The sequence below is a fragment of the Miniopterus schreibersii genome (assembly GCF_964146895.1).
Source record: "Miniopterus schreibersii genome assembly, chromosome: 15".
NCBI lineage: Eukaryota > Metazoa > Chordata > Mammalia > Chiroptera > Miniopteridae > Miniopterus > Miniopterus schreibersii.
Window position 1 is genome coordinate 13,119,947 of NC_138115.1, and position 24,656 is coordinate 13,144,602.

The 24,656-nt window shown below is 44.6% G+C and overlaps 1 protein-coding gene and 1 long non-coding RNA gene across 6 annotated transcripts in view; one reads left to right on the top strand and one right to left on the bottom strand.

Moving 5' to 3' along the window:
• LOC308568175 overlaps positions 1-12,152 on the top strand; it is a 17,053-nt gene extending 4,901 nt beyond the window's left edge. Inside the window, exons 4-6 of the long non-coding RNA XR_014000447.1 lie at positions 2,012-2,143; positions 11,247-11,355; positions 11,789-12,152. This is a non-coding gene — a long non-coding RNA (uncharacterized lncRNA). The remainder of the gene's footprint in view (positions 1-2,011; positions 2,144-11,246; positions 11,356-11,788) is intronic.
• The window catches only part of ABHD6 (abhydrolase domain containing 6, acylglycerol lipase), a 43,451-nt gene continuing 23,861 nt past the window's right edge, over positions 5,067-24,656 (bottom strand). For all 5 annotated transcript variants that reach the window (XM_081160773.1, XM_081160777.1, XM_081160775.1 and 2 more), the window contains 7 exons: positions 20,766-20,922; positions 19,335-19,448; positions 17,927-18,059; positions 15,261-15,418; positions 11,816-11,870; positions 11,524-11,624; positions 5,067-6,383 (listed from right to left, as the gene is read on the bottom strand). In XM_081160773.1, the coding sequence (XP_081016899.1) occupies positions 6,207-6,383; positions 11,524-11,624; positions 11,816-11,870; positions 15,261-15,418; positions 17,927-18,059; positions 19,335-19,448; positions 20,766-20,922 (895 nt within the window). In that variant the 3' untranslated portion in view covers positions 5,067-6,206. The remainder of the gene's footprint in view (positions 6,384-11,523; positions 11,625-11,815; positions 11,871-15,260; positions 15,419-17,926; positions 18,060-19,334; positions 19,449-20,765; positions 20,923-24,656) is intronic.

Consider the following 24,656-nt stretch of genomic DNA (forward strand, 5'->3'; position numbering starts at 1 on the left):
AATTGAGGTGAAGCTTTTTATAGCTTTTGTCCCATTTACTGTGGATATTCACACAGTGCACAGCAGAAATATAATACTGTTTTAAAAAGAAACAACAGGCTAAAATGGAGTCACTTTTGCTAAGCCAGGTCATGAAACCAAAACTTAATAATTAACCAAATTGCAGTTTCAACCTCTCCCAGGAGTGGGGTTTTAAGCAAATTAGTCTAATTTTCTGATCAAGATAGTGAGGTTCACCTGGCCCATGTGGCTCAGTGGGTGAACATTGACCCATTAACCAGGAGATCACCCTTCGATTCCCAGACAGGGCACATGCCCGGGTTATGGGCTCGATCTCCAGTTGGGAGCGTGCAGGAGGCAGCCGATCAATGATTCTCTCATCATTGATGTTTCTATCTCTCCCTCTTCCTTCCTCTTTCTGAAATCAATAAAAAAATATATTTTTTAAAACAGATAGTGAGGTCATCTGCCTGATAAGACTCCCAGTCTTCCCCTCAGGGAAGGTGTCCTTGCCTGAAATAATCCATCCTTTTAACTTCTTTTTTTTTTTTTCTTCTCAATATGTCTACTGATTTCAGAGAGAGGAAGGGAGAGGGAGAGAGAGATAGAAACATCAATGATGAGAGAGTCATTGATCGGCTGCCTCCTGCACACCCCTGACTGGGGATTGAGCCCGCAACCCAGGCATGTGCCCTGACCCTTTTAACGTCTTAATCCTACCCTCTTTTTGCCTATAAAAACCTCCCATTTTGTACAACTCATCAGAGCACCACTCTAGTTGCTAGAATCACTTAATAAAGCCAATTCGATCTTCATACTTGGTTGAATTTTTGCTCTTTAACAATACATTTGATCATATAAGGTGGTCCCAGACCCTACTGGGGGTCTTATGTAGTATACATACCATAATACCTTCCTAAAATCAGAAAATCTGTGAGTTATGGAATCACCTGTGGCTCTGTGAGATGTGGTAAGAGGATGTATTCTTATTTCCCCCTTAATAGTTGCCCTTCAGCAACTTCCTCACCCCCAGCCAGCTTTGACCTTGTGCCACTGGGGTTGTCACTTTAGTATCACTGTCTGCCCCTTCTTCCATCCCCCGAGGAGCTTGGCTGCCTCTTAGGTGTGCCTTAAAGTTCTTAGTCATTGCTTTGAGGGTTTAGGGACCAACGATCCAGAAACCAATGAAGGAAAGTTTCCTCTAGGAGCCAAGGGAGAGGGGCTGTCCTGTTGCTGAAAGGAGCCATCAGATGTCCTCTCCCTCTATGGTCACCCAAGACCTTCATCCTATCACAGGCACAGGCAACCCCAGGCCCACATCCTGGTATTTCCAGCCCAGAGAGCAGCAACCGTGGGCCCATGACAGCTGGAGGTATCAGCACAGCAACCTCAGCCCTGCCTCCCTTGGCTCTGCCATGGCCGATGGTAATTTGAGGACATCTCCACAGCCCAATCAGGGACCACTCCCACCCCTCCTAAATCCTTCTACTCTTTTCCTTCTTTCAGGGAATGAAGGAGGGGTCATGTGAACATCATCGGATTTGGGGGGAAATGGGAGGGGGAGGGAGAAGTGGATGATGACAAAGACCAGTCTGTAGGGTTAAAGGAGTGATGCTGGAAGATTTAAAGATGAAGGATCAGATGCGTCAGGCTTCCAGCTGTTAGGGGGCAGTGTGTCTGTGTGTGCCTGTGTGTGGCGGTGATAGAGACAGACAGATGGATGTGAGACGGAAATGAGTGATGAAGCAGATGGGGTGAGAGGTGGGGAGGGGGAAGAGACAGGGAGAACACTAAGAGTTTAAAAAAAAAAAATGCACCCAAACCTGGCCAAACAGTATTTCAGCAAACATTTCTGAAACAGACCCAAGGAACTGCTAATTTTAATAAAAGACTTCTCCATCTAGTACAGGAAGTCCCCCAAAGCAGAAGGCTTATATTTGTGGATGTTACAATGTGCATCCATCATTTTATGAACCCTCACCCAAGGATATTTTTTTCATTGATTTTTCAGAGACTGGAAGGTTGGAAGGGAAGGAGGAAGAGGGAGAGGGAGAGAGAGAAACATTGATGTGAGAGAGACACATCAATTGGTTGTCTTCTGAATGTGCTCCTACCAGGGCCAGGGATCTAGCCTGCAACCCAGGTACGTGCCCTTGACCAGGAATCGAATCCATCATTTTAGAACAATGTAATTAACTTACCAACCTGTGATTGTCCTGAGATCAATACCCAGTCTTGGAAAGTAAGGGGCCTAAATTCTGCATTCATGTTTAACTTACATCTGAAGTTTGGCTGAAGGCAGTGGGAAAGCCCCTGAGCAGTAAAGAAGTCCAGCACCTTGAAATTCCCCTTCAAAGGCACCTGCACTGCCCAGGCAGCTATGAGCATGGCCACATCTTGTGACTGCTTTCCAAGTCGGACCCCAGGGGCAACCAGAAGCCCAGAGGAGACTTCTGATTTTCATTTCCAGAGTATGGGGGCGGGGGAGAGTATTGGCAAGTGAATGAGCCTTCCCAGGGAGGGCATTCCGCCAGTCCTGGCTGTTATAGAGGCTGGACTGAGGAGGGCAGGCTGTCCCTCGTAGCACCCTTAGAAGGATGATGCTGGAATCCAGGTGAGCTTGGTTCCTGCCTAGCAGGAGGCTGGGTAATGAGAGGGCATTACTATTTGCTGAATGAACTGGGTCATCATCCTTAGCAAGGGCCTAAGGTGTGACCTCAGTGACCTGTGGCTGGAGCTGCCACACAATGGCTCTTGCAGATGAGCCAAAAGGGGCCCAGGCCCCATGGAAATTGGGCCAGAGAGCTCCTGCCTGAACCAGTGAAAGCATTGTTTCTGCAAGTCACCCTCAATCCTAAACCAAGAGGCTTCGCTCTACTTGTTACCTTGGGCAAGACCCTTCTCCTTTCTCCATGCCTCAGTTTCCTTGGCACAGGTCATATGTACCTCTTGATTGGTGTGAGAGCTCAATAAGAGCTGGAAAATGCTTAGAATAGTGCCTCCAATCCTGGTTAGACATAAATTACAGTCTCCCAGTACTTTCTGGGAATCTCCTTTGGACAAAGCAACAAAGTTCCCTGGGAGGGCAATAGTCAGGAGCTCAAATAGAAGACAGACTTACACACACAGGCAGCCCCATCAGACTGATGTATCCTGCATCAGTCACTCCTGGTGTCACTTCTGCTCTGGACAAAAAGCTCAGACTAATGGCAAATTGAGTCCTAACCACTGCCTGCCCCTCAGCCTCTTCAACACCTGCCCAGAGGGCCCATCCTCAGCACCTGAAGGCCAACCCCAGGCAGTGGGAACAAAAGCCCACTTGCATTGCTGGGCTTTCCATTGTTTTCAGAAGCTTCTGGCTGTCTTTCAGGCAGGGCTGTGATGAATGACTCCCTTCTTCTTTCCAAGACTGTGATTAAAGGCATTTACCACTGGGCCCAGCGCGGTGTGGCTTGGGGTGTGGGGGGCAGCCAGCTGGAAATAACCAGCAGGCTCTTCATAATTACAAAGGTAGGAAGTGGGGTGCAAGGAGAGCTGTGATTTTCTGTGTTGGAGTCTTCCTAGTATGGTGAGGCCAGAATTTCAGGGCCAAGGGAGACCCTTGAAAACCAACTTCATGGGTTTGTCACAAATGACTTACATGCTCTGCTCATGACTTCCAGACAATGCTTCCTTTCTCCCTCCCCTCCCCTCCCCTCCCCTCCCCTCCCCTCCCCTCCCCTCCCCTCCTTTTAATCCAAATCCACAGATATTTTTTCCCCATTACTTTTCAGAGAGTGGGAGGAAAGGAGGGAGAAACATTGATGTGAGAGAGACACATCGATTGGTTGTCTCCCCCACGTGCCCCTGACTGGGGCCCGGGATGGAGCCTACAACCGAGGTATGGGCCCTTGCCCGGAATAGAATCTAGGACCCTTCAATCCTCAGGCTGATGCTCTAACCACTGAGCCAAATGGGCCAGGGCAAGGCAATGCTTTCTGGTGATTGTGGAGGAGGCAGGAGCTGTGTCCTGCTGCAGACCCCACCCACTGTCCCTCCCTTCAGCTCCTGTGCAGGTGATCCTGAGCTGCTGTTCACCCAGGGCACAATTCTTGCACCTAGCAGGGCTGATCTGAGGTTCTGACCCAGGTCTGGGCCTCTCCAGTGACCTGAGGAAACCATCTCCCAGCACCCAGACCCACCAAGGTTGATCCCCTTTCCATAACTTCACTTAGCTCGGAACTCGTGGTGAAGGTGAGAGATTGGAACAAGTAGGATGTCTATCTACTTTCTTTTCTATTTCACTGATTTTTGCTCTCTTCTGTATTATTTCCTTCTATTTTTTTTCTAGGTTTTACTATTTTTTTTCTAGCTTCTTAAAATGGAAGCTTAAGTGACTGATTTTCAGCTTTTCTTCTTTTCTAATATGTGGATTGAGGCCTATAAAATTCCCTCTGAACACTGCTTTAGCTGCAGTCCCACAAGTTTGATATGTCACATTTTCATACCTTGTTTTTAAGATGTTTCATTCTTTTCTGATAAGTTAAAATATTCAGACCAAGTCCTGGGTTCCAATTTAAACTATTGAGTTCATCTAACTTTATTTCCAGAATTAGTTGGCTGCAGATTCTCTGTAAAAAGATTTGAAAGAGTGAAACTCCTGGGGATTTTAGGGTTTCCAAATGCAACTGAAGAGGTCAAAGGAACAGCTTGGTGACTCTTGCCCTTTGTTTTTGATACACCATTTCAAATGAATAAAAATTGTAAACATGATTTTTTATTTTTTTTGGTTAATCCTCACCTAAGGATATGTTTCTATTGATTTGAGAGGGAGAGGGGGAGAGAGGGAGGGAGGAAGAGAAACATCACTGTGAGAGAAAAACATCAACTGGTTGCCTTCTGCACATGCCCTGACTGGGGATGGAACTTGAAGCCTTTTGGTGCACTGGATAACCATCCAACCAACTGAGCCACACCGGCCAGAGCAGAATAAGCCTTAAGCCTTAATTTAAAACACTCTTAACACAGTCAACAAAAAATTTGCCAGTCACATATAATTAGGAACTTAGAAATAGCAACTGTCTGCGTGTTGTTGATCTAGATTTATTAAGTTTATTTCATGTCACTGTGGTCACTTACAGCTGTTTAGACTTCTTTTCAATCACATCACTGTTCACAGAATTCATTAACAAACTAGTTAATGGGTTTTCAGTAGCACAGCTGCATAGGAGAGGTCCATGAGGTGCTTGTGTGTCTGATTATTTAGAGCCCGAATCTGACTATTTATATAGATGTCTAGAACATTATTGCTTCATTCTTCTTCTTTTTTAAATCTTTATTGATTTCCGAGAGCGGAAGGGAGAGGGAGAAAGATAGAAACATCACCGATCGGCCACCTCCTACATGCCCCGGATTGGGGATCGAACCTGCAACCTAGGCATGTGCCCTGGCCAGGAATCAAACCGTGATCTCCTGGATCATAGGCTGATGCTCAACCACTAAGCCACACCTGGTCAGGCAAGTCCTATTCTTAAAAACAAATTATTTCCAGAAAACCCACCCTGCCAGATGCTCTTCACACTGTGACTGTCTGAGTTCACTCATGGTATAGCTGACATGTGGGGCTGATCAAACTCACCCCGGGTCAGGTATGTTCTCTGCTGCTCTAAGGGCTGGGCGAGGTGGAACAGTGCTCCTGTGTGTGTGAATATTTCCCGCAGCTGGCCACTTTCTGACCTTGTCTAGCTGCTGATGGACTGAACTCACTTATGGGTCTCTATGTAAAACTTAGGACATAAACAAGAGGGGCTCGGAGAATGGGGACTAATGCTCCTAAAACAGCCACTGACCATGCAGGGGAGAAGGTCTGAAGCAACAGAAATACCTCAAGTGTCAGTGTATAAAAAATGTTTTAAAGAAATGATGTTCTCAGTGATTATAGTTCAAGGTGGCCGCTTTGCAACAAGAACCTGAAGACTTCTCGGTAGGTTTCAAGGCTCCATTTTCTTGTTTTGTTCCATATGAGTTTCTATTTTGTGAAAAACATCTCAGAGATTTCTTCGTGGCACCCAAAGCTCTGTGGATGTGACTAGGGCAGGGGACTGGCTTCCTCGGGGACGCTGGCACTCTGACCACTTTTGGGGCAGGATCCCTGAGAAGCGGTGGCCGTGTCAGATTTTGGAGGTGGAAGTGGATGCGGTGTGCGGATTGCAGGCTGCAGTGGGGCCTCAGTCCAGCTTCTTGTTGTTGTCTGTATTGTGCACAGAAGCTAAAAAGTCGACGATGAGCTTGGCCATCTTCCTGGGTCTCTCCATCACCACTGAATGTCCACAGTTTTCCAGAAGTTCCACCTGGCAGTTGGCAATTGACTTGGCCAATATGTCTGCCCCGGACACGTCGAGCACCTGTAGGACAAGAGAGAAAACTAGATGGAGTGTCTATCCTATAGAAAGATCAGAAACCATAACTCGCAGGCAAAAATACACACTTGAGCTTCTAGTTTTGACAGTGTTATGCAGTCAAATTCAGCATTCCCATGGTCACCTATGTGAAGCAGCTGGGTGGGCTCTCATGAAATGTGCTTGTCTGTGGGAAACTTATCAGTTATTTGTTGGCAGGACATTCAGCTAAATGGTGAATTTTCCCTCATCACTACTAGGGTAAGGGAAGTGAGGCACCTGCCTCTGGCACAAAATTTAACCAGGTACCAAAAAACTCGGTAATCAAGATGAATACTATTTTAATGCTATATGTAAAAATAAATAAATAAATTTAATACAAAAAGATCCGTGAGGAACAGAATATCAAAAGTATAACTGGAGACAGGATCCACCCCTGCATCAAACGACACACCTCCCCTGAGTTCCAGCGCTGCCATGTGTTACAGTGGCAGGTACACAGTAAGCTGCGGGGGGGTCAGATCCTGTATCCCCAGGGTCTAATACAGTGTCAAGTGCATACTGGGTACCTGTGAGCTGACTTAAATGTATAGGCAGGCAGTTGGTGGGTTTGTCCCTTTGCTAGTTCATTCACTTTCTCGCTCATTCTCTCTCTGTGCTGGGTCTCTTTTGTACCAGGCACGGTGCTGGCAGGGATAGGGGACATAAAGAGAAATACGTCTTGTTTATCTCCCCAAGGCCATCCCACTCCAGTGGACTGAACATAAAGGAGCAGCACTTGAGTGGGTGTGCAAAACTCCTCTCAGGAAGGCCTGCCAGTTCAGTTGTGTGGGTTGTATACTTCCCAAATCCAGGGGGCGTTGTGCACACAGACAACAACGCACACAGCTCCCCTGCAATTGTTCAGTACAGGGGCTGGCCTGTAGGGGTCCAAAGAAGAGGGAGACTGAATTCAAGCTGGCAGAGGGCTTGTCTGACACCAAAAGTTGATGGCAGAGCAGGAAAAAAGACAGACAGCTTGGAAAGCAAAAGGCCATGAAATAAAGGGCCCCGAAGCCTCAGCTATTTGGCCTCTGCCTTCAGGATGGAGCATAGAACACATAGGATCTGGTCATATTTATAGCAGGCCCAGTGAATGTCAGGCTCTTTTTCCAATACCAAATGGACTTAAGAGTCCTGGAGGCAATTCTGGACCTTGGGCAGAAAAGCAAGCTATCAGAGGCAAAGGACATAAATAATAAATAATTTGTTTTCGATAACCGGCTCCAGATCACCTTCATACACAGGGTGGGGCAAAAGTAGGTTTACAGTTGTGAGTACACGGAACAGTTTATTCTTGTATTATTATTTGTTAATTATTGCATTATTTTCCATATGAACAACGTAAGCCTACTTATACCCCATCCTGTATGTTGTCTCACTTGAGCTTCACAATCACCCCAGCAGAAGAGAGGCCTCTGATTTAGAGCAGCTGAGTGACTTGCTCAAGGTCACAGGCTAATAAAGGGCAAAGCAGGGCTGGACTCTAGACTTTCAGACTCCAAGGCCAGTGATCTAGTTTCTGCAGTGTCTCTGCCGTGTCTGTGCAGGTGACAGGTTCTCACCTTTCTCTCCCTGTTGGTCCCTGAGGACCCAGAATCACCTTTGGGATTTTTAGAATGAAGAAAGGCCTTCCTTGTTCTGACTCTGACTTCTGAAGCGAATGAGTCCCTGCTGGCCCAGCCTGAGTTCCGCTCTCCCTCAGACACACAAAGCTGCTTTCAGGGTCCTGGCCACTGCGGAAGGGAGCACGAGCCCTTCCCCTCCCCACATGCTCATTCTGTGCTGTGTGTCCCTCACCACACCTGGCTGACTTGAGGTGGCCGCTCTCTGCGGATGCCCTCGCCCCTCCTCACGCACTGGGCAGGGGCTGGCTTCCCCGCCTCTTCCTGGGCCATCCCACACAGTTGCGAGCCTGTGTGGCTGCAGCCTGACTTCCTGCTGTCATCAGGTGGGATGTGCTACCGGCCCAGCAGGGCTCACAGTAGTGGCTTTCACCTTGGGGTCCTTAGAGAAACTGTCTCAACAGGGACAACTTTTCTCTAATATCCTTTTCTCAACGACATTCAACAGCAAAAACTCCAGCAGACCCTTTAATAGACACTGTAATGCTGTCTGCCTATGGCCTTGTAAGGGCTCCATTTCTCACCACCTCCCCTTCTTTAAACTTTAGAAGAACTTTCAGTAAGATACGATTTCTATAGATCAGTTGCAAACACAAAAGGAGCGACTGGGTATAAGTCAGTATTTCTCTGGAGGGTTTATTATGGGTTGATTATATCTTCCCCAAATTCACATGCTGCAGTTCTAAGCACCAGTACTTCAAATATGACTTTATTTGGAAATGGGGTCATTGCAGATGTAATTAGTTAAGATGAGGTGATACTGGAGCAGAGTGGGCCCCTAATCCAACATGACCTGCATCCTTACAAAAAGGGGAAATTTAAACACAGAGACACACAGGAACGGGGGAATGCCAGGTGAGGATGAAGGTAGAAATCCGGGAAAGACATCTATAAGCCAAGGGACACCAAAGATTGCCAGAAAACCACCAGAAGCTGGGGGAGAGGCATGAAACAGACTCCCTTTCACATCTCCCGGAAGGAACCAATCTGCTCACACCTTGACTTCAGACTTCTAGCTTCCAGAACTGTGAGACAATTTCTATTGTTTAAGCCACCCAGGTTATGGTGCTTTGTTATGGCAGCCCTAGCAAATGAACACAGAGCCATCTGACAAAACCTGTTAAAATTAAAACATGCACATGCCCTCTGACCCAGTGATTCTACGTCTAAGAATTTACCCTTCAGATACGCTCTCAAACTCCACAAACACATGTATAATGGTGCCCACCAACGTTTGTTTAATAGCAAAAAGCTGGAAATGACATAAATGACAGTCAGAAGGACACTAATTAAAAACATTACAGCAGAACCGTATAATGGAACCCTATGCAGCTCTTAAAAAGAACGTAAAGCGTTGCTTTGGGCAAGACTCACTCATGGATGGAAATGTAGAGGGAATGTTTGATGAAGCGCAGGATATCTGCACAGTCCCAAAGTGTCTTCCCACAGACTGCTTATTGGTTGCAAGGGGAGAAATGGTAAATCTACAATGAAGAAATCAGACAACACCCTGTTGTGCATCTGAGGATGTAATGTTTATAAGTCACATGATATTTCAGCCAGGGAGTATAATACAACCTGAATGTAATCATGAGGGCTCAGCAAACAAACTCAAATTGAGGAATATTTCATAAAATAACTGGCCTTTACTCTTAAATATCTTGGCATCATGAATGACAAAGGCAGACTGAGGGATCATTTCATGTTAAAGGAGACTACAGAGACATGCCATGTAGTATGTGACCCTGGATTAAATCCTGGTTCAGGGGCCAGAAGGAGGAAGAGGGGGCTTCTGAGTAGGACATTACTGAAATGACTGGTGAATTTGGAATATGGATCATAGATTAAAGTACCTCATCCATGTTAAATTTCCTGAATGTGATGATGTACTGTGGTTATGCGAGACAATGTTTTTGTTCTCAGTAAATACACCCTGAAGTATTGAGGGTAAAGGAACATGATGTAAGCAATCTACTCCTAATGGTCCAAAAATATATACTTCTGAATGGATAGATGAGAATGACAGAGCCAGCGTGACAAATGTTAAAACACTAGTACTGAATAAAATGTGGTAACAGATACCATGGAATGACACTGAGCAATAAAAAGGAACTATTGATACATGCAACATGGGTGAACCTCAAAAATGTGCTTAAGTGGAAGAAGTCAGATGCAAAAGATTACAAATTATATGGTAACAATTATATAAAAATTCTAGAAAAAGCAAAACTATAGAAACAGAAAACAGATCAGTGGTTGTGGGGGCTGGGGTGAGGGCAGAGATGAACTGCAGATGGTCAGGAGGAAACTTCTGGGAGTGACAGAGAGCCCTACACCGAGGTGAACTTTATGGCATGTAAATCCTACCTCAATAAAGCAGGTAAAAATGGAAGAATTTAGGTAAAGTGTATACAGGAGTACTCTGTACTATTCTTACAATTTTTTTGTAAATTAGAAATTATTTCAAAATATTTTAAAAAATTGAATGAGCAGATCCGTATGGGCTGACATGAAATGATTTCCAAGATATATATTTCTTACAAATATGAAGGCACAAAACTGTGTATGTAGCATGTTTAAAAAACTCAAATATGTATGTAGCATCTTTGAAAAACTTAGATAAAACTTCTCTGTGCATATGTGAGCATGCTGAGAGACCAGGAGCCTGCAGACACTTGTTGCTGGCTTTGTCGATAAAGGCCCCTGGGACTCTACCCACTACTGGTCTGCATGTTGTCTGTGGCTACTCTGACACGACGACAGCAGAATTGAGTAGTTGTGACAGATTGTATGGCCCACAAAGTTGAAAATTTTACTGTCTGGTCCTTTACAGAAAATGTTTGCCAATTCCTGCCTTAGAAAATTTCACAAATATACACAGGACAGTATGTGTTGCCTCAAGGAAATAGAAATTGGGATCTGGGATTTTCATTTTAAACCTTTTTGTAGCCTCTGAAGTTTTTTGAACTATGGGACTATATGGCTTTGATAAAAATAATTTGTAAAAATGATTTATAATTGTCTTTCATTTTAAAAGACCAATGTTTTTGCTCTCAACTCACAGTAAGATGCTGCCATGAATACTGGCACCTGACCTGGTATGTCCCACCTTGTTCTGGTGTCAGAAATCAGCCAGCTAGGCTGACTTTATTTATTTATTTATTTATTTTCCTCACCTGAGGATATTTTTCCATTGCTTTTTCAGGGACAGTGGAAGGAAGAGAGTGAGAGAGAAAGAAACATCAATATGAGAGAGACACATCGATTGGCTGCCTCCTGCTTGAGTCCTGACTGGGGCCGAACCTGCAACTGAGGTACGTGCCCTTGGCCGGAATCGAACCCAGAACCCTTTGGTCCGCAGGCCAATGCACCAACCACTGAGCGAAGCTGGCTAGGGCCAGGCTGACTTTATAAACGGCTAGCTGCTTTTCCTCAGAGGCTGGTATAACTGGCACATGTGGCCCCAGGGACATGCTACATACCTGGTCCTGTTTTCCCCAGATGATCTGTGTGGGGGCCTTGATCTTGTCCATGTTCTGATGGAGGGAGTATCTCGACTTCTCATTGACGATTTCCAAAAACACTTTTTAGAAAAGGAAAGCAAAGTAAGCGAAAGCTGAGCTGTGCCCATGGGCACCACCATAAAGCATAGAACAGTCATTGAGTTCCTCTCTCAGGGGCTCAAGAACACAGACTCTGAATGTAAGAACTTAAAGCCAGCCACCCATAAAGCTTCACTTGTCACAGGTCAAAGCTTAAAGCACCACTACTCACGCTTTCGGTAGAAGTTGTTATGAGGGATGCGGACATCGACGAGGCCTTGCAGGATCTGAGGATAAACAATCCACAGTTAGAAGGCAAGAGAAGATTCATTCCTCAGGCTCCTCATGGCTCTGGGACAGTGAAGGAAATGGAAGTCCAGACATTCAGGCCACTGTCAAGGTTTTTAAGGTCTGGTCCTCTAAATTCCCATGATATAGCACAATATTAAGTAACTGCTCAATAATCCAAATGCAGAATAATGTTTATTTAAAAAAATTAAACTGTTGGGGATGATAAGTCTCTTAAACAATAAAGAAATAAGCTATTGGGAAAATCTGGGAAGGGTTCCAGAGTCCTTTGTGTTTTTTTAATTTTATTTTATTATTTTACTTTATTATTTTTATTTTTATTTTATCATTATTATTTTACTGATTCCAGAGAGAGGAAGGGAGAGGGAGAGATAGAAAACATCAGTGATGAGAAAGTCATTGATCAGCTCCCTTCTGCACACCCCCTGCTGTGTATTGAGTCTGCACCCGGTCATGTGCCCTGACTGGGAATCGAGTCATGATCTCCTGGATCATAGAACGATGCTCAACCTCTGAGCCACGCAGGCTGGGCAAGAGTCCCTTGTTTATTACTTGACATTGTTTTGCCTTCCCTGCTGAGGTCTGTGAAGGCCATAGCAACTGTGGACTCTTGGCCCAGACACTAAGCCAGAGAGGTGCTGTGGCCAGAAGGAACACAGTCCTCTTCCTCCTGCCTCAGGGCTCAACGTAGGGTCCTAGGTTCACACTAGCAGCCACCACTCCTCTCATCTACCTGGGAATGGTCTGAACCACTTAAACGCACCCTCATGAGTCCAGTGCATGGATTGAAGTGGGAAAATCAGCCAGAACTACTTTGGACTAAACTGACCCTCTGGAGCAGGACTAGGATCTAAGCAACACTAGAAGGGGAAGTCCAGAGGTGAGACCAATGGCAAGCTGCCCAACACACTGTGCTTAGCACCAGACGTTTTCTTTGTTCTCTCTATTCTGCGCCCATGCATCATATCCATCTTGCATCCATCCATCCACCCACCCACCCTCCCACCCTTCACCTCTATATTCATCCATCCTGCATCTCTGAATCATATATGCATATGTCTAACCATGCATTAATCTATCTGCATTCACCAGTCTGTCTATTCTCCATCCCTGCATTCTCCAGACATCCTCCTTTCCAGCCAACCAAGCATTCCGCCATCCATCTAGCCTGCATCCTAAATCATCTACACATGTACATGCATCATTTCATGCATCCATCTATCCTGCATCTACCCACATATCCATTCTTCATCCCTGCATTATCCAGACATTCTTGCATCCATCAGTCCATCCAATCTAAACCTAGGACCTACTTCATGCAAGTACTGTGCCTAAGACTGGGGATAGAGCTCTAAACTAGGACAAAGTCCCTGCTTACAGAGCTTAGAGTGGAATACAGACAGACAGACCATCATAACATTGGATGCTTGGGTGCTCTTTCTCTCCTAGGAGGGAAAGACTTTGGAGCTGCCATTTATTTTCTCCTGGTGTTTTCATATGTCTGACAGGTCAAAACTTGGAATTTTCTAAAACTGTGTGGCCACTCTATTCTGGGAAAAGATCAGTGCTGGGAGGGGATCAGTGCAGCTTCATGACTAAAAAAGATTTCAGGAGTAAAATATACCATTGAATCAGATTCTGGTGCTTCCTCAGAGATGGGACACACATATTAACTGAGTCATGCTCAAAACCTCTGCATAGAGCCCATTCTCTCACCCGCTGGGAGGACCCACCCCACCGAGGCAGGGTCCAGCTCCTACAGAAGAAGGAGATGATTTGCTGTTATGAAGCCTCAGCCATGGGCTCTCCTTTCTTGGTTTTCCACTCTTTCCCTAGATGACCTCATGCAGACCCAGGTCCTTCAGTGTAATCATTGGCTGGTGGCTCTGTCTAGCTCCAGACCAGACTTCGCTCAGTGACACTTGTATATCCAACTGTCTACTTGACATCTGCACTTGGAGGCCTCACAGGCAGCTTGACCTTAACACACCCAAAATGGAGCTGTTACCTTGTCCCCTAAATGCACCTTCCCTCTCCTTCTCCTATTCAGAAAATGCTGCCTTCATCCAACTCAAGTACCAGGAGTCACCTGGGACTCCTCACCTTCCCTCATTCTCCACTTCCAATTTCCCAGTAAGTCCTCTCTGTTCTTCCTCCCAAAGCATCTCAGATCTCCTGCCTCCACTTCTACCGCGCTAGTCCACACTGCCACCACCTCCAAGCCACAGCAGCACCCTAATGGCTTTCCCTGCTGCTGTCCTGTACTCCCCTGCAATCCTTCAGGGGTTCTCCTATCTTACTTAGAACCACCCCAGACACCTTCCCATAACCTATAAGGTGCTACAAGACCTAGCCCAGTGGTTCTCAAAGTGGATCATGGGAATCCATGATGTCAGACTATTTTCATAATAATACTAAATATTATTTGCCTTTTTTGCTTTCTCTCAAAGGCAGACTTTTTTAGAGCCTACATAACAAGGGATAATGTCATTCTGTTGGCTAATGAAATGAGTGCATCTATATTCTTGTGTTTTAAGTTTTTCTGAGTTTTAATTTCTTTTTTTTAAAAAATATGTTTTTATTGATTTTTAGAGAGAGAGGAAGGGAGAGGGAGAAGGGAGAGATAGAAACATCGATGAGAGAGAAACATCAACATCGATCAGCTGCCTCCTGCATGCCCCTCACTGGGGACCGAGCCCGCAACGCAGGCATGTGCCCTGACAGGGAATGGAACCAGTGACCTCCTGGTGCGTGGGTCAACGCTCAACCACTGAGTAACACCGGCCGGGCTGAGTTTTCATTTCTAATATGGTAAATATCCATAGTTATAATGTTCACAAACAAAAGCTCCTTGGAGTTCTCAATAATTTTTGAGAGTATAAAGTGGTCCTGAGATTTTAAAAAAATTGAGAATCTCTGATTTTGCCCCTGCCTCCCTTTCCAACCTTATCTGCTGCCTTCTTTCCCTCATCCTCCAGGCTCTAGTCACCCCAGGCTCTAGCGTCTTGAACTTGCCTATGTCTTCTCTAGCTCTGAACATGCTCAGAGAGGCTTATCAAATCTGTTGCTGCCTCTCTGTTTTTATTCACTGCACCATCTTCATTTCCCCTGGAAAATGTATTATAATTTGTAAGAATTTTACTTGTTAATTCTCTGCCTCTCCACAAGCCTGTGTCCACCCAGGAATCTCTTCTGTCTTATTGACCACTGTGCCCAAACAAAGTGCCTGACATGTCACAGACACTGTATGGATACTTGTTGCATGAATAAATAGATAAGTTCAGGGAGGAGGGACGCATGAAGGAAGCTGTCCTGGCCACCCGAGCCTCTGGCAGAAGGCAGGCATCTTGCTGCTGAGGTCACATTACCTGCTGGGGCACCTTGAAGCGGACGTAGGAGCAGAGCTGGAGCATCTCACTCATCTCTTCTGGGGTGGACGGGATCAGGGGGATCTTCTCCATGGTGGCTGAGTCCTGCAGTTCTTTGAGCCGTTTTATGAATTGATTATCACTTGAGTACTTCAGGCCTGTGGGATTCAAACCAAAACAGCTTGGCAATTCATCTACCTTCTTACCAGCCCCCATTTTGTATAGGGAACTTCTAGTATCAGCCCAGGGCTAATATGTTTCAGGTGTTTTTCACCAGATCGTTTTTTATTTTATTAATTTATTTTTTTAATACTCACCCAAGGATATGTTTTTATTGATTTTAGAGAAAGGGATGGAAGGGGGGGGGAGAGAGACAGAGAGAGATCGGTTGCTTCCTGTATGCACCCACAATGGGGATCAAACCCACAACATTTTGATGTAAGGGATGGTGCTCCAACCAACCCAGCCAGGGCCAGATTCCTTTTTAATTGGTACTGCCATCCTTGCTCAAAGTCAAAACTGCACTCTGAAGAAAAACATAGAAAAAAATCCTTCGAGATAATTTAGGGACTGGTGACTCAAACTGTTGGTCCATGGACCAGCAGCACTGGGAACCCATAAGAAATACAGAAGCTCAGCCCTTCCCTAAGTCTGCTCAATCAGAATCTGCACTTGAACAGTGGTCAGGAGATTTATCTGTATGATAGATTTAAAAAGCATTAGTCTAGAAGACAACTCGCCTGAGCCCCTTTCACAACTGTGCTGTTGAGAGATCTCACAAAATGCATGATAGGAAGAAAACAGAGAATGGGAGGGACTGACTACCACTCCCCTTGGCCTGGACCCTCTTAGTAATCTCTAATTTGGGGTCAGTATGGTCACTATACAAATACAGTGAGAGCAAGTCCTATTCTGAGCCACGCTCCACATTGGGCCAGTGGCTGCCCTCTGCACAGAAGAGCACCAGGTGACTGCTGAGAATGAGAAGCTTTGAGATGGACCATTATTTCCTGCACCTTGGAGCATGACATGAGAGACTTTACACAGCTGATGTATATAGGAAGGAAAAACTAATTTTCACTTCCAACACTGAGCAAATCTCTAGGTGATTAACTTAGCTGAAGAACTAGATTTTAGAAAGAAAGGCAATGGCATCAACGCAAGGCTGCAGAAATCCACACTTTATAAACCTCCTATATTCAGTAACTCCTTTAAATCCACCATGGGCACCGTGTGATTTTCACAATGCCATGAGTACAGACTGCATGATCTATTTCCTTTCAGTTCAAAAATAATCCTAGACTAAATGTCATGTGGTATCTTTCATTGGATCCTGGAACAGAAAAAGGACATTAGTAGAAAAACTAGTGACATCCAAACCAAGCTTGGAGTTTAGTTAATAGTAATGCACCAATGTTGGTCTCTTAGTGGTAACAAATATACTTGTGGTAATGTGAGCTGTTAACAACGGGGGAAACTGCATGAAGGGTAGATGGAACTCTGTACTGTCTTTGCAACATTTCTGCAATCTTAAAATTCTTTCAAAGTAAAAAAAGTTCATCTTTCCATTTTCACATACAAACAATTTTAAATTTCCAATGGAAACTCAGGTGTAATACTCTTTGAGCAAATGAACATACACTCCAAAAAGCCAGTTAGATCTGACCTTCCATAAATGACTTAAAATCTAATAACATTCCATAGGGGCTGCTTCGCCAATCCTCAAACTTTATTTTTAAAAGACCAAATGATTTCAGACATGGTACTTGGGAAGAAAAGAAAAGAAACCCCATTGGGAGCTTGACTTCGATTTCAATGTCCTTAACAGACCTGGAACTATTTACTTTCAGAGTGACTGAAAGATTTCAAAGGTCAATTTAGTTATATTTTAGTAGAAGGTATACATGTTTGACTCAAGGCTGGGTTCTAGTGGATAAAGGAGGTAGTGGACATGAGTCACATACAGGAGGTAGTGAATACAAAAGAACTTCCAAAAAGCCACAGCTTATCTGGCCAGTGTGGCTCAGTAGTTGAGCATCGACCTAGGATCCAGGAGACCGAGGTTTGATTCCTGGTCAGGGCACATGCTGGGGTTGCGGGCTCGATCCCCAGTCGGGGGCATGCAGGAGGCAGCCAATCAATGACTCTCTCATCACTGATGTTTCTATCTCTCTCTCCTTTCTCTCTGAAATCAATAAAGATATATTAAGGGGAAAAAAAGATCTAGTAATGAATAAAGATCTCTGAGTTTTCAGCAAAAAAGAGGAGAGGTATAATAATAGTACCTTCACCTCATAAGGTTATGATGATGGTGAGAATTAACTCCATATAAAAAGCTTAGCTCAAAAGAGCTCCATAAATATTGGATATTATAATTATATTTCAAAGTATTTATGTGCTGCAAAGTACTAAACACATTTTAATTAACCACAACATTTTTGTGGAACAAGGCTGGCTCTACAATTTAAAAGTCAGTGTGGTTAGGATTATAGCTAGACAACTAGTGTTTGGTTAGTTAATCACAAAAGTGTTGCATATCTCTGAAGGACGCACCAAAAGATGATTCTAAAAACCAATCGGAGCAGATACTGCCACTTGTTCCTTCAGAGATTCAGACCCTGCTGTGCTCCACTCGTTCATGGGGACATTTTAGCCTGCTAACTCACCAGCGGGGCAGACGAGAGACAGACTGCCGACATCCGATGGGTAGTAAGCAGCGTACACCCCAGCTACGTTGCCACCCATGGAGGTACCTATCAGGTGGAACGGTTTTTTGTTCAGCTTGAGGCATTCCACAAACTGGGAAAGAAAATGAGAAGGGGGCTTGGTTATACAGCTGTAGACAGCGACAGTGGTGATGACAGAGCAAAAAACCTCTATTGCCTATGGGGACAAATGAAAAGGCCTATTGATGAAAGGGGGTCTGACCTCTACTGGATCCATTATCCAGATGAGCCCCGAGGCAGGCATGTATTTACCGTTACCTGGCACAAGTGATTGAGGGGTCATTTCTGAGTACAAAACCAACAAAGATTCTCCTAATTCATGAGTCAGCAAACTTTTCTATAAAGGTCCTGAGAGTAAATAGTTTCTGTTTTGTGACTTCAGTCACAATTACTCAACTCTGTTGTTGCTGCGCAAAAGCAACTAAGACAATATGTAAGTGAACGAGCATGGATTAGTTCCAATAGAACTTCACTTACAAAAATAGACAGCAGGCCAAATATAGCCCATGGGCCATGGTCTGCTGACTCTTGCCCTAATTTAAAGCCCCTCTCATCCATCCAACCATCCATTCATATAACTACCCACCCACCCATCTATCTATTCAACCATCCAACCATTCATCCAACCACCCATCCAACTAGCTATGCATCCAACCGGCCAACCACTGATGTTTTAGATAACTGTTTACTTAAAAAATATTAATTGGATATCTGTTATGGACAAGGAAGTATGGTAAACTGCAGAAGACACAGGAAAGAGCCAAAGAGACAGGTTCCTGACCTCGTCAAAACACATAGTTTAAAGGTGGAGGCAGACGCACACTACGTAAATATCCTTGTCTGGGGAAAACACTAATGTCAACTTGAAACTGTGGACTGCTGAATTCTGAACTGGTCCACGAGCCCCATGACCTCGAAAGCCTAGCCAGAGGGGGGCTGAAGGTAGATGCCAAGAGAATAAAATACAAAGGGCACCCTCCCCGTTCTCCACAACTAGGCACTGTCCTGACACAGCTGGTAAGAGGAAAATTGGACTCCGGGCAAATGGTCTTGAGAAATACTAAACTCCTTTTTCAAAGAGCTGAGCAAATGCCCAGATCATCATATTTCTCCCCAAACAACTGCAACAAGCTTAGAGGAGAACAGTCCGCAATAAGCCCTGGGCCCCCACAGCGGACCAAGGATACCACTCGGGAGCCACTGCGTTTGCAATTACTTGACAGGATGCTCCTTGATCGGAGACTCCTTACGAGTCAGTATGGGACTCTCCTGCCTGCTCTCCAGGCTTGGGCATGCAATGATGGACAAGACCCACACACTGGACAATTTTCGGTGGAGCCCCACTTACCTGGTGTATCCTCTTGACTTGCCCGTCTATGGACAGGTCATCCAGGGAGGAGCGGGTGGTGCCCTCATGTCCTGGCATGTCCACACAGACCAAGTGCAGGTTCTTTGGAAGGAACTGAGGACATACAGGCCCAGAGAGTCAGTATGTGGTACGCAGAAAAGGCCAGCCCACTTTTCTGGGTAGGTTGTACCTACTTACCAGGTAACCTGGATAGCCAGCCCTGGGGATATATGGGCCTAGGCCACCCAGAGTTTTACCCTAGTAACATCTGATGGGAATAAGCATTGCCAGTGGCCTCACAGGGAGCAGAGGCCACCTCAAAGACTAATAAACACATAGATGGAAGGGGGCTAGGAGGAGCACTGGAAAAGAGACAAAGGTCCGGGCAGGCGTTCTGCATCTCTCACTTTTGACACCAGCAGACAGGTATACTTCCTCCTCCTCTCCCCCACCCCTTCCACACTTACCCCGTCATCCAGCCACTGACCTGGACACTAGAAGGGATGATTCTGTTCTCCTGGAGCCCTGGCCAGCTCTGGAGCCCGCGGGAGCAAGGCTTTCTTTAAGAGCCATGTCTGATCACCCTGATTCTGGTTTCAACTTTTTCTTTTTCCTTTTGGCATTAAGGTCTAATTCCTGAGGTGATTATTATCCTAATAATAATCCACTTTATTCCGTTTAAACATGTGCTGCTTTTCACCAGGACATGAGAAACATCAGTTATCAACAACTACCCAATTATATGAAAGATGCTTATTGGAAGTGGGGACAGGAAGTGAGAGGGTCACTAAGGCATGAGGGTGACTGTCCTCATAGTGGAATCTGGAAATAAGAGCACAAGCAACTAGAGGGTGCGGGGGCCTCTTCCTCCTGCTGTCCATCACCCTTGAGATCACTCAGGAATGGTCCTGCTTGAGGTGGGAGCCTGGGGTGCTCCCCTCGCAGACCTCTCCCAGCCCCGGCATCCTCCAGCTGGCCATGCTCACCAAGTAGAGCAAGTTGCCACACCCGAGTAAACCAGCACAGAGAGCGAGCGATTTGGAAAACTATCCCAGAAAGCTGCCAGATCAAGACTGTTTTTCTAAATGGCTAAGAAAGAGAAGGGAGAAAAGCAAGAACAGAAAAAGGAGGGAAGGGGGCTTCAGAAAGAGAAAAAACGTGGAGTGTAAAAGAACCAATGATTTTTTTTGAAAGCCTGATCTTGACAATGAGAGTTCTGAGATGAAGCTGAGTGTCAGGAACCTTTCCTAAAAAATACTCATAAGGTGAAATGACTTCTAAGGCACAGATTTTACAAATAACATTCAACTCAAATTTTGTCTCATAAAACCATTACACTGGTTTTATGATATTTGAGCCACAGTTCTGGGCTCCCTTTGCTTTCTACCATTGCTGAGGACAGTATGTCCAAGTGGAAACCCTTTACCACACCTTGACCAAGCTGAGCCACATGTCCTTGTGCGCGGAGAACCCGTGGAGCATGAGGAGGGAAGGTCTGTGCCCGGGCCTGCCGCGGAAGGAGTAGCAGAACTGATAGTCTTCATGCCGCACATAGCGGACCTGCATGCCCAGCGCCCGCCGCCAGTACCTGGGAAGGAAACACAGGCCAAGCCAAATCAGCAAGCTCCAGAGAAGTAGCTTTGGGAAGGGCACAGGTCCTCGCTACGGTCTCACTTCGAGGCAAGACCAACACTTGGCTCTCCTCCTCCGTGTAACTCTGGAGTCCCCCAGAGCTTCACCCTCAAGGAGCCCTATGGGAAAGAATTCCAAGAAAGCACCCTAAATGGATGTTGTGGTATGTGTGTGACCACATAATCCCTCTAAACCAGGAAGGGGATAACGGGTATTTTCTTAAGAAGCATGACACGAAATAACCTCTTATAATACATATTTCTAGCAGTGCAGAGCAGGAGTGGGCGGTGGGATCTCACTGGGTGTCTGACTAGCCCTCATTCTGCCTGGATCGCCTGAGCTTCTGCAGAATTTGAAATGGCTGGGGGTAAGGCTGGGAAGGACTCCGAAAGGCCAAGACCACCCTGGTTTCCTCTCTCAGAGAGTCAGCTTGCGGCCTGGTGGGCCATGTTCATCGACACCTGAAATCTGCGGTGAGCAGCCACGGACACGTGGGCACAACTGCGCTGTGTACAGCACAGACATCCTGGAGTAAGCACCTCCCTGCAGAGGCACTTCAATTGGCAGTAAAAGCATCAAAAGACTTAAAGGTAGCACCACTTGCAACTTGCTCTTCGTGGAGATGAAGAATTGGACTCTCATCAAGGCTGCAATTGCTGGTGGTGGTATCATTCCACACACTCACCAATCTCTGGGAAGAAAGGACACCAGAAGACTGTCCAAGGGATGCCTGCCTTTCTTATGATCTCAGGACTCTAAGTACCCTAACAGCTGTCCAATGTTAGTGATTCTAGTGGACTGGACCTCTGTAAAAAACACAAACTTACTTATTTGTAAATCTGTTTGAGCAAGCTGGAGGTTTAATTAGCTTTCCAACCAACCAAATTCCCTTCATTTGAGTCTTAACCATATTTAAGTGTTACTATGTCTTTAAAGGTGTGGATTCTAAAGCAGTGGATTTTGATGGAGTTGACAGTTTTTAAAAAACTCTTTGGATTTTAATTGTGATGCAGAAGTTATAGTAACAAACATTTGGCTTTGTACAGACATTGTTTCCACTCCAGTGGATAAGCTCAGTAAAGGTCAGGATTCTGCCTCTCCCCAGAAAATATGTATATTTTTTTTCTAGAGATTTTGAGAGCAAGAATTTGTTTTTTTAAGAACTATCTGCATCGGTCCTCTGATTTTATTCGCTACAACATATGGCAGCTGGTTGAAAGCTCAGCTTCTGTTGGTTACATAAGACTTGGCAGTGCTGGAGTTTGGCCTGAAATTGATTTCAATACGAAATTACCATCTAAATAAATTGAACTCTCTGCATGAAGAATCTCTCCAAGACGAAAGACAATTAATTCAATCAGAGATTCACTCAGTGGTATACTTTGCACCAAAGCAGTAGCCAAGTCTTGCATAAGCAAATAGTCTAAATTGACTGTTTTTAACCCTTTGTGCAAAATAAGGTGAGGGAAGATGAGAATATAAATTCATATTTATTTGGATCTGCATACAAAAAGCATGGGAGCATATATGAGACACTATTAAGATGAGTATCTGGAACGGAGGTAGGCGATGCAATGAGAAGTAGATGGAGAGTCAACAGAGGTGGAAGGAGATTTTTATCACTTTCCTTTTAGTATCTTTTCAATGAATGTACTGCCTATTTGAAACACTAAAACTATAAAGAAACTACTAGCTTAAAGCCCTTCTTATGACAAAGCAAGCTTGTTTCAAAATTCTAAATCATGTGCCATAATACAAACTTGTTAATTCATATGCCAGCTCATTCACTTATTGACTATATGACCTTGAATCTCATCTATAATAAGGGGAAATGTTACATTCTACTGAGGATATGGTAAAGATTAAGTGAGATAATCCATATACAAAATTTTGTTCAATGCTCAGGACATGGTAAGTATACAATAAATGGTAGTTACTAGTATTATATAAAAAAGCTTGAGCCGGGTGTGGCTCAATGGTTGAGCGTTGACCTAGGATCCACGCGATCGGGGTTTGATTCCCGGTCAGGGCACATGCCCAGGTTGTGGGTTGAATTCCCAGTCAGGGGCGTGCAGGAGGCAGCTGATCAATGACTCTCTCATCATTGATGTTTCTATCTCTCGCTCTCCCTCTTCCTTCCTCTCTCTGAAATCAATAAAAATGTATTTTAAAAAAATTAGGTCTTCAAAGACTGTTTAATAACAGGAAAATGTTTACGACATGGTATCAAATGAAAACAGAGGAACCAATTTTTTTATACTATTGATTCCAATTCTGTTAAAAAAAAAAATTAAACTATACACAGATGAGGTGGGGAAAGATGAGGTGGTGAGAACAGAAGCATTGAAGAAAATGATTTGGGGGTTATGGATAATTTATATTTTCTCTGTTATCTTTTTATAATCTTCAAATTCTCTAAAACTCTAACACAAAGTGCAGTATGAGATCAAGGAAGAGCTGGAAGAACCTTGTAGAAAAGGTGAGGTTGCTTAGGCATCTGGATTCTCAACACCTATTAGTTGGAGACCATGCAGAAAGGTGTGCCACGAGGTGTGAACAGCACAGGGAGGGGTGCGGGAGTGACTGAGCATGACCTGAACCCAGAGTGAAGGGAGATGGGGCTGGAAGAGCAGCCTGAGAGCCAGGCTCAGGGCTTGAGGAACTCTCCATTACCAGGTGGAGCTCCTGGGTACTAGTCCAAGTATTTCATTTAATTGCTACATCCCCTGGAAAACTTTACCTGGGCTTTGGAAACAGGAGCTGGAGAACCAGTATTTTCGTAATTTCAAATGTTCCTCTCAATGAAAGAGCAGGAAGAAGACTCCTTAAGCTGACCAGGTCAGTTAAAAATTATGAAAGATCAATGGCACAGATGGAAAACAAACCCAGCTTCTTTGGTTTAAGGATAATAGAGAATAAATTACCTCTAGATCATAAACATCACAAAGGCAGAGATTAGAAATAGCTCCAAGTGTACAGGGCAGAAACAAAGAGAAGAATTAAATTGGGATGAACAAATGTCTCAGGAACAAGATCTTTTACAGATGTACAATCTTGGTACAAAAGCCGAACTGCTCCTGTTTCGGGGACAGACGTCACTGAAGTCCCAAAAAAGCAACCTCCATGGGGTTCCTCACTAAGAAAGGCTCCCAGGGCCCAGACCTTTATTTTACAAGTGTTGCCTTCTCTAGTTTACAGGAACCTCTGAAGAAAAGTACTTATACATTTATTTTTTGTTTTTTATTGTGGTAAAATATAGATAACATAAAATTTACCATTTTAACCATTTTAAGTGTACAATTCAGTGGCATCAAGTATAATCACAGTATTGTACATCAACCATTACAACTATCCACCTGCAGAACTTATCATCATCCCAAATAGAAATTCTGTATCCATTACACACAAACCCCACATTCCTTCCTGGTGCCTAGCCCTGGATATCTCTATTCTAGTTTCTGCTTCTGAGTTGGCCCAGTCTAGGTACCTCATATAAGTAGAATCCTACGATATTTGTCATTTTATGTCTGGCTTATTTCACTTAGCATAACGTTTTCAAGTTATCCATATTATAGAATGTATCAGTACTTAATTCCTTTTTAAATTCCTTAAATAGGAATGTAATATCATTTCATTACATGGATAAGCCACATGTATTTATCTATTCATCAGTCAATGGGCATGTTTTTT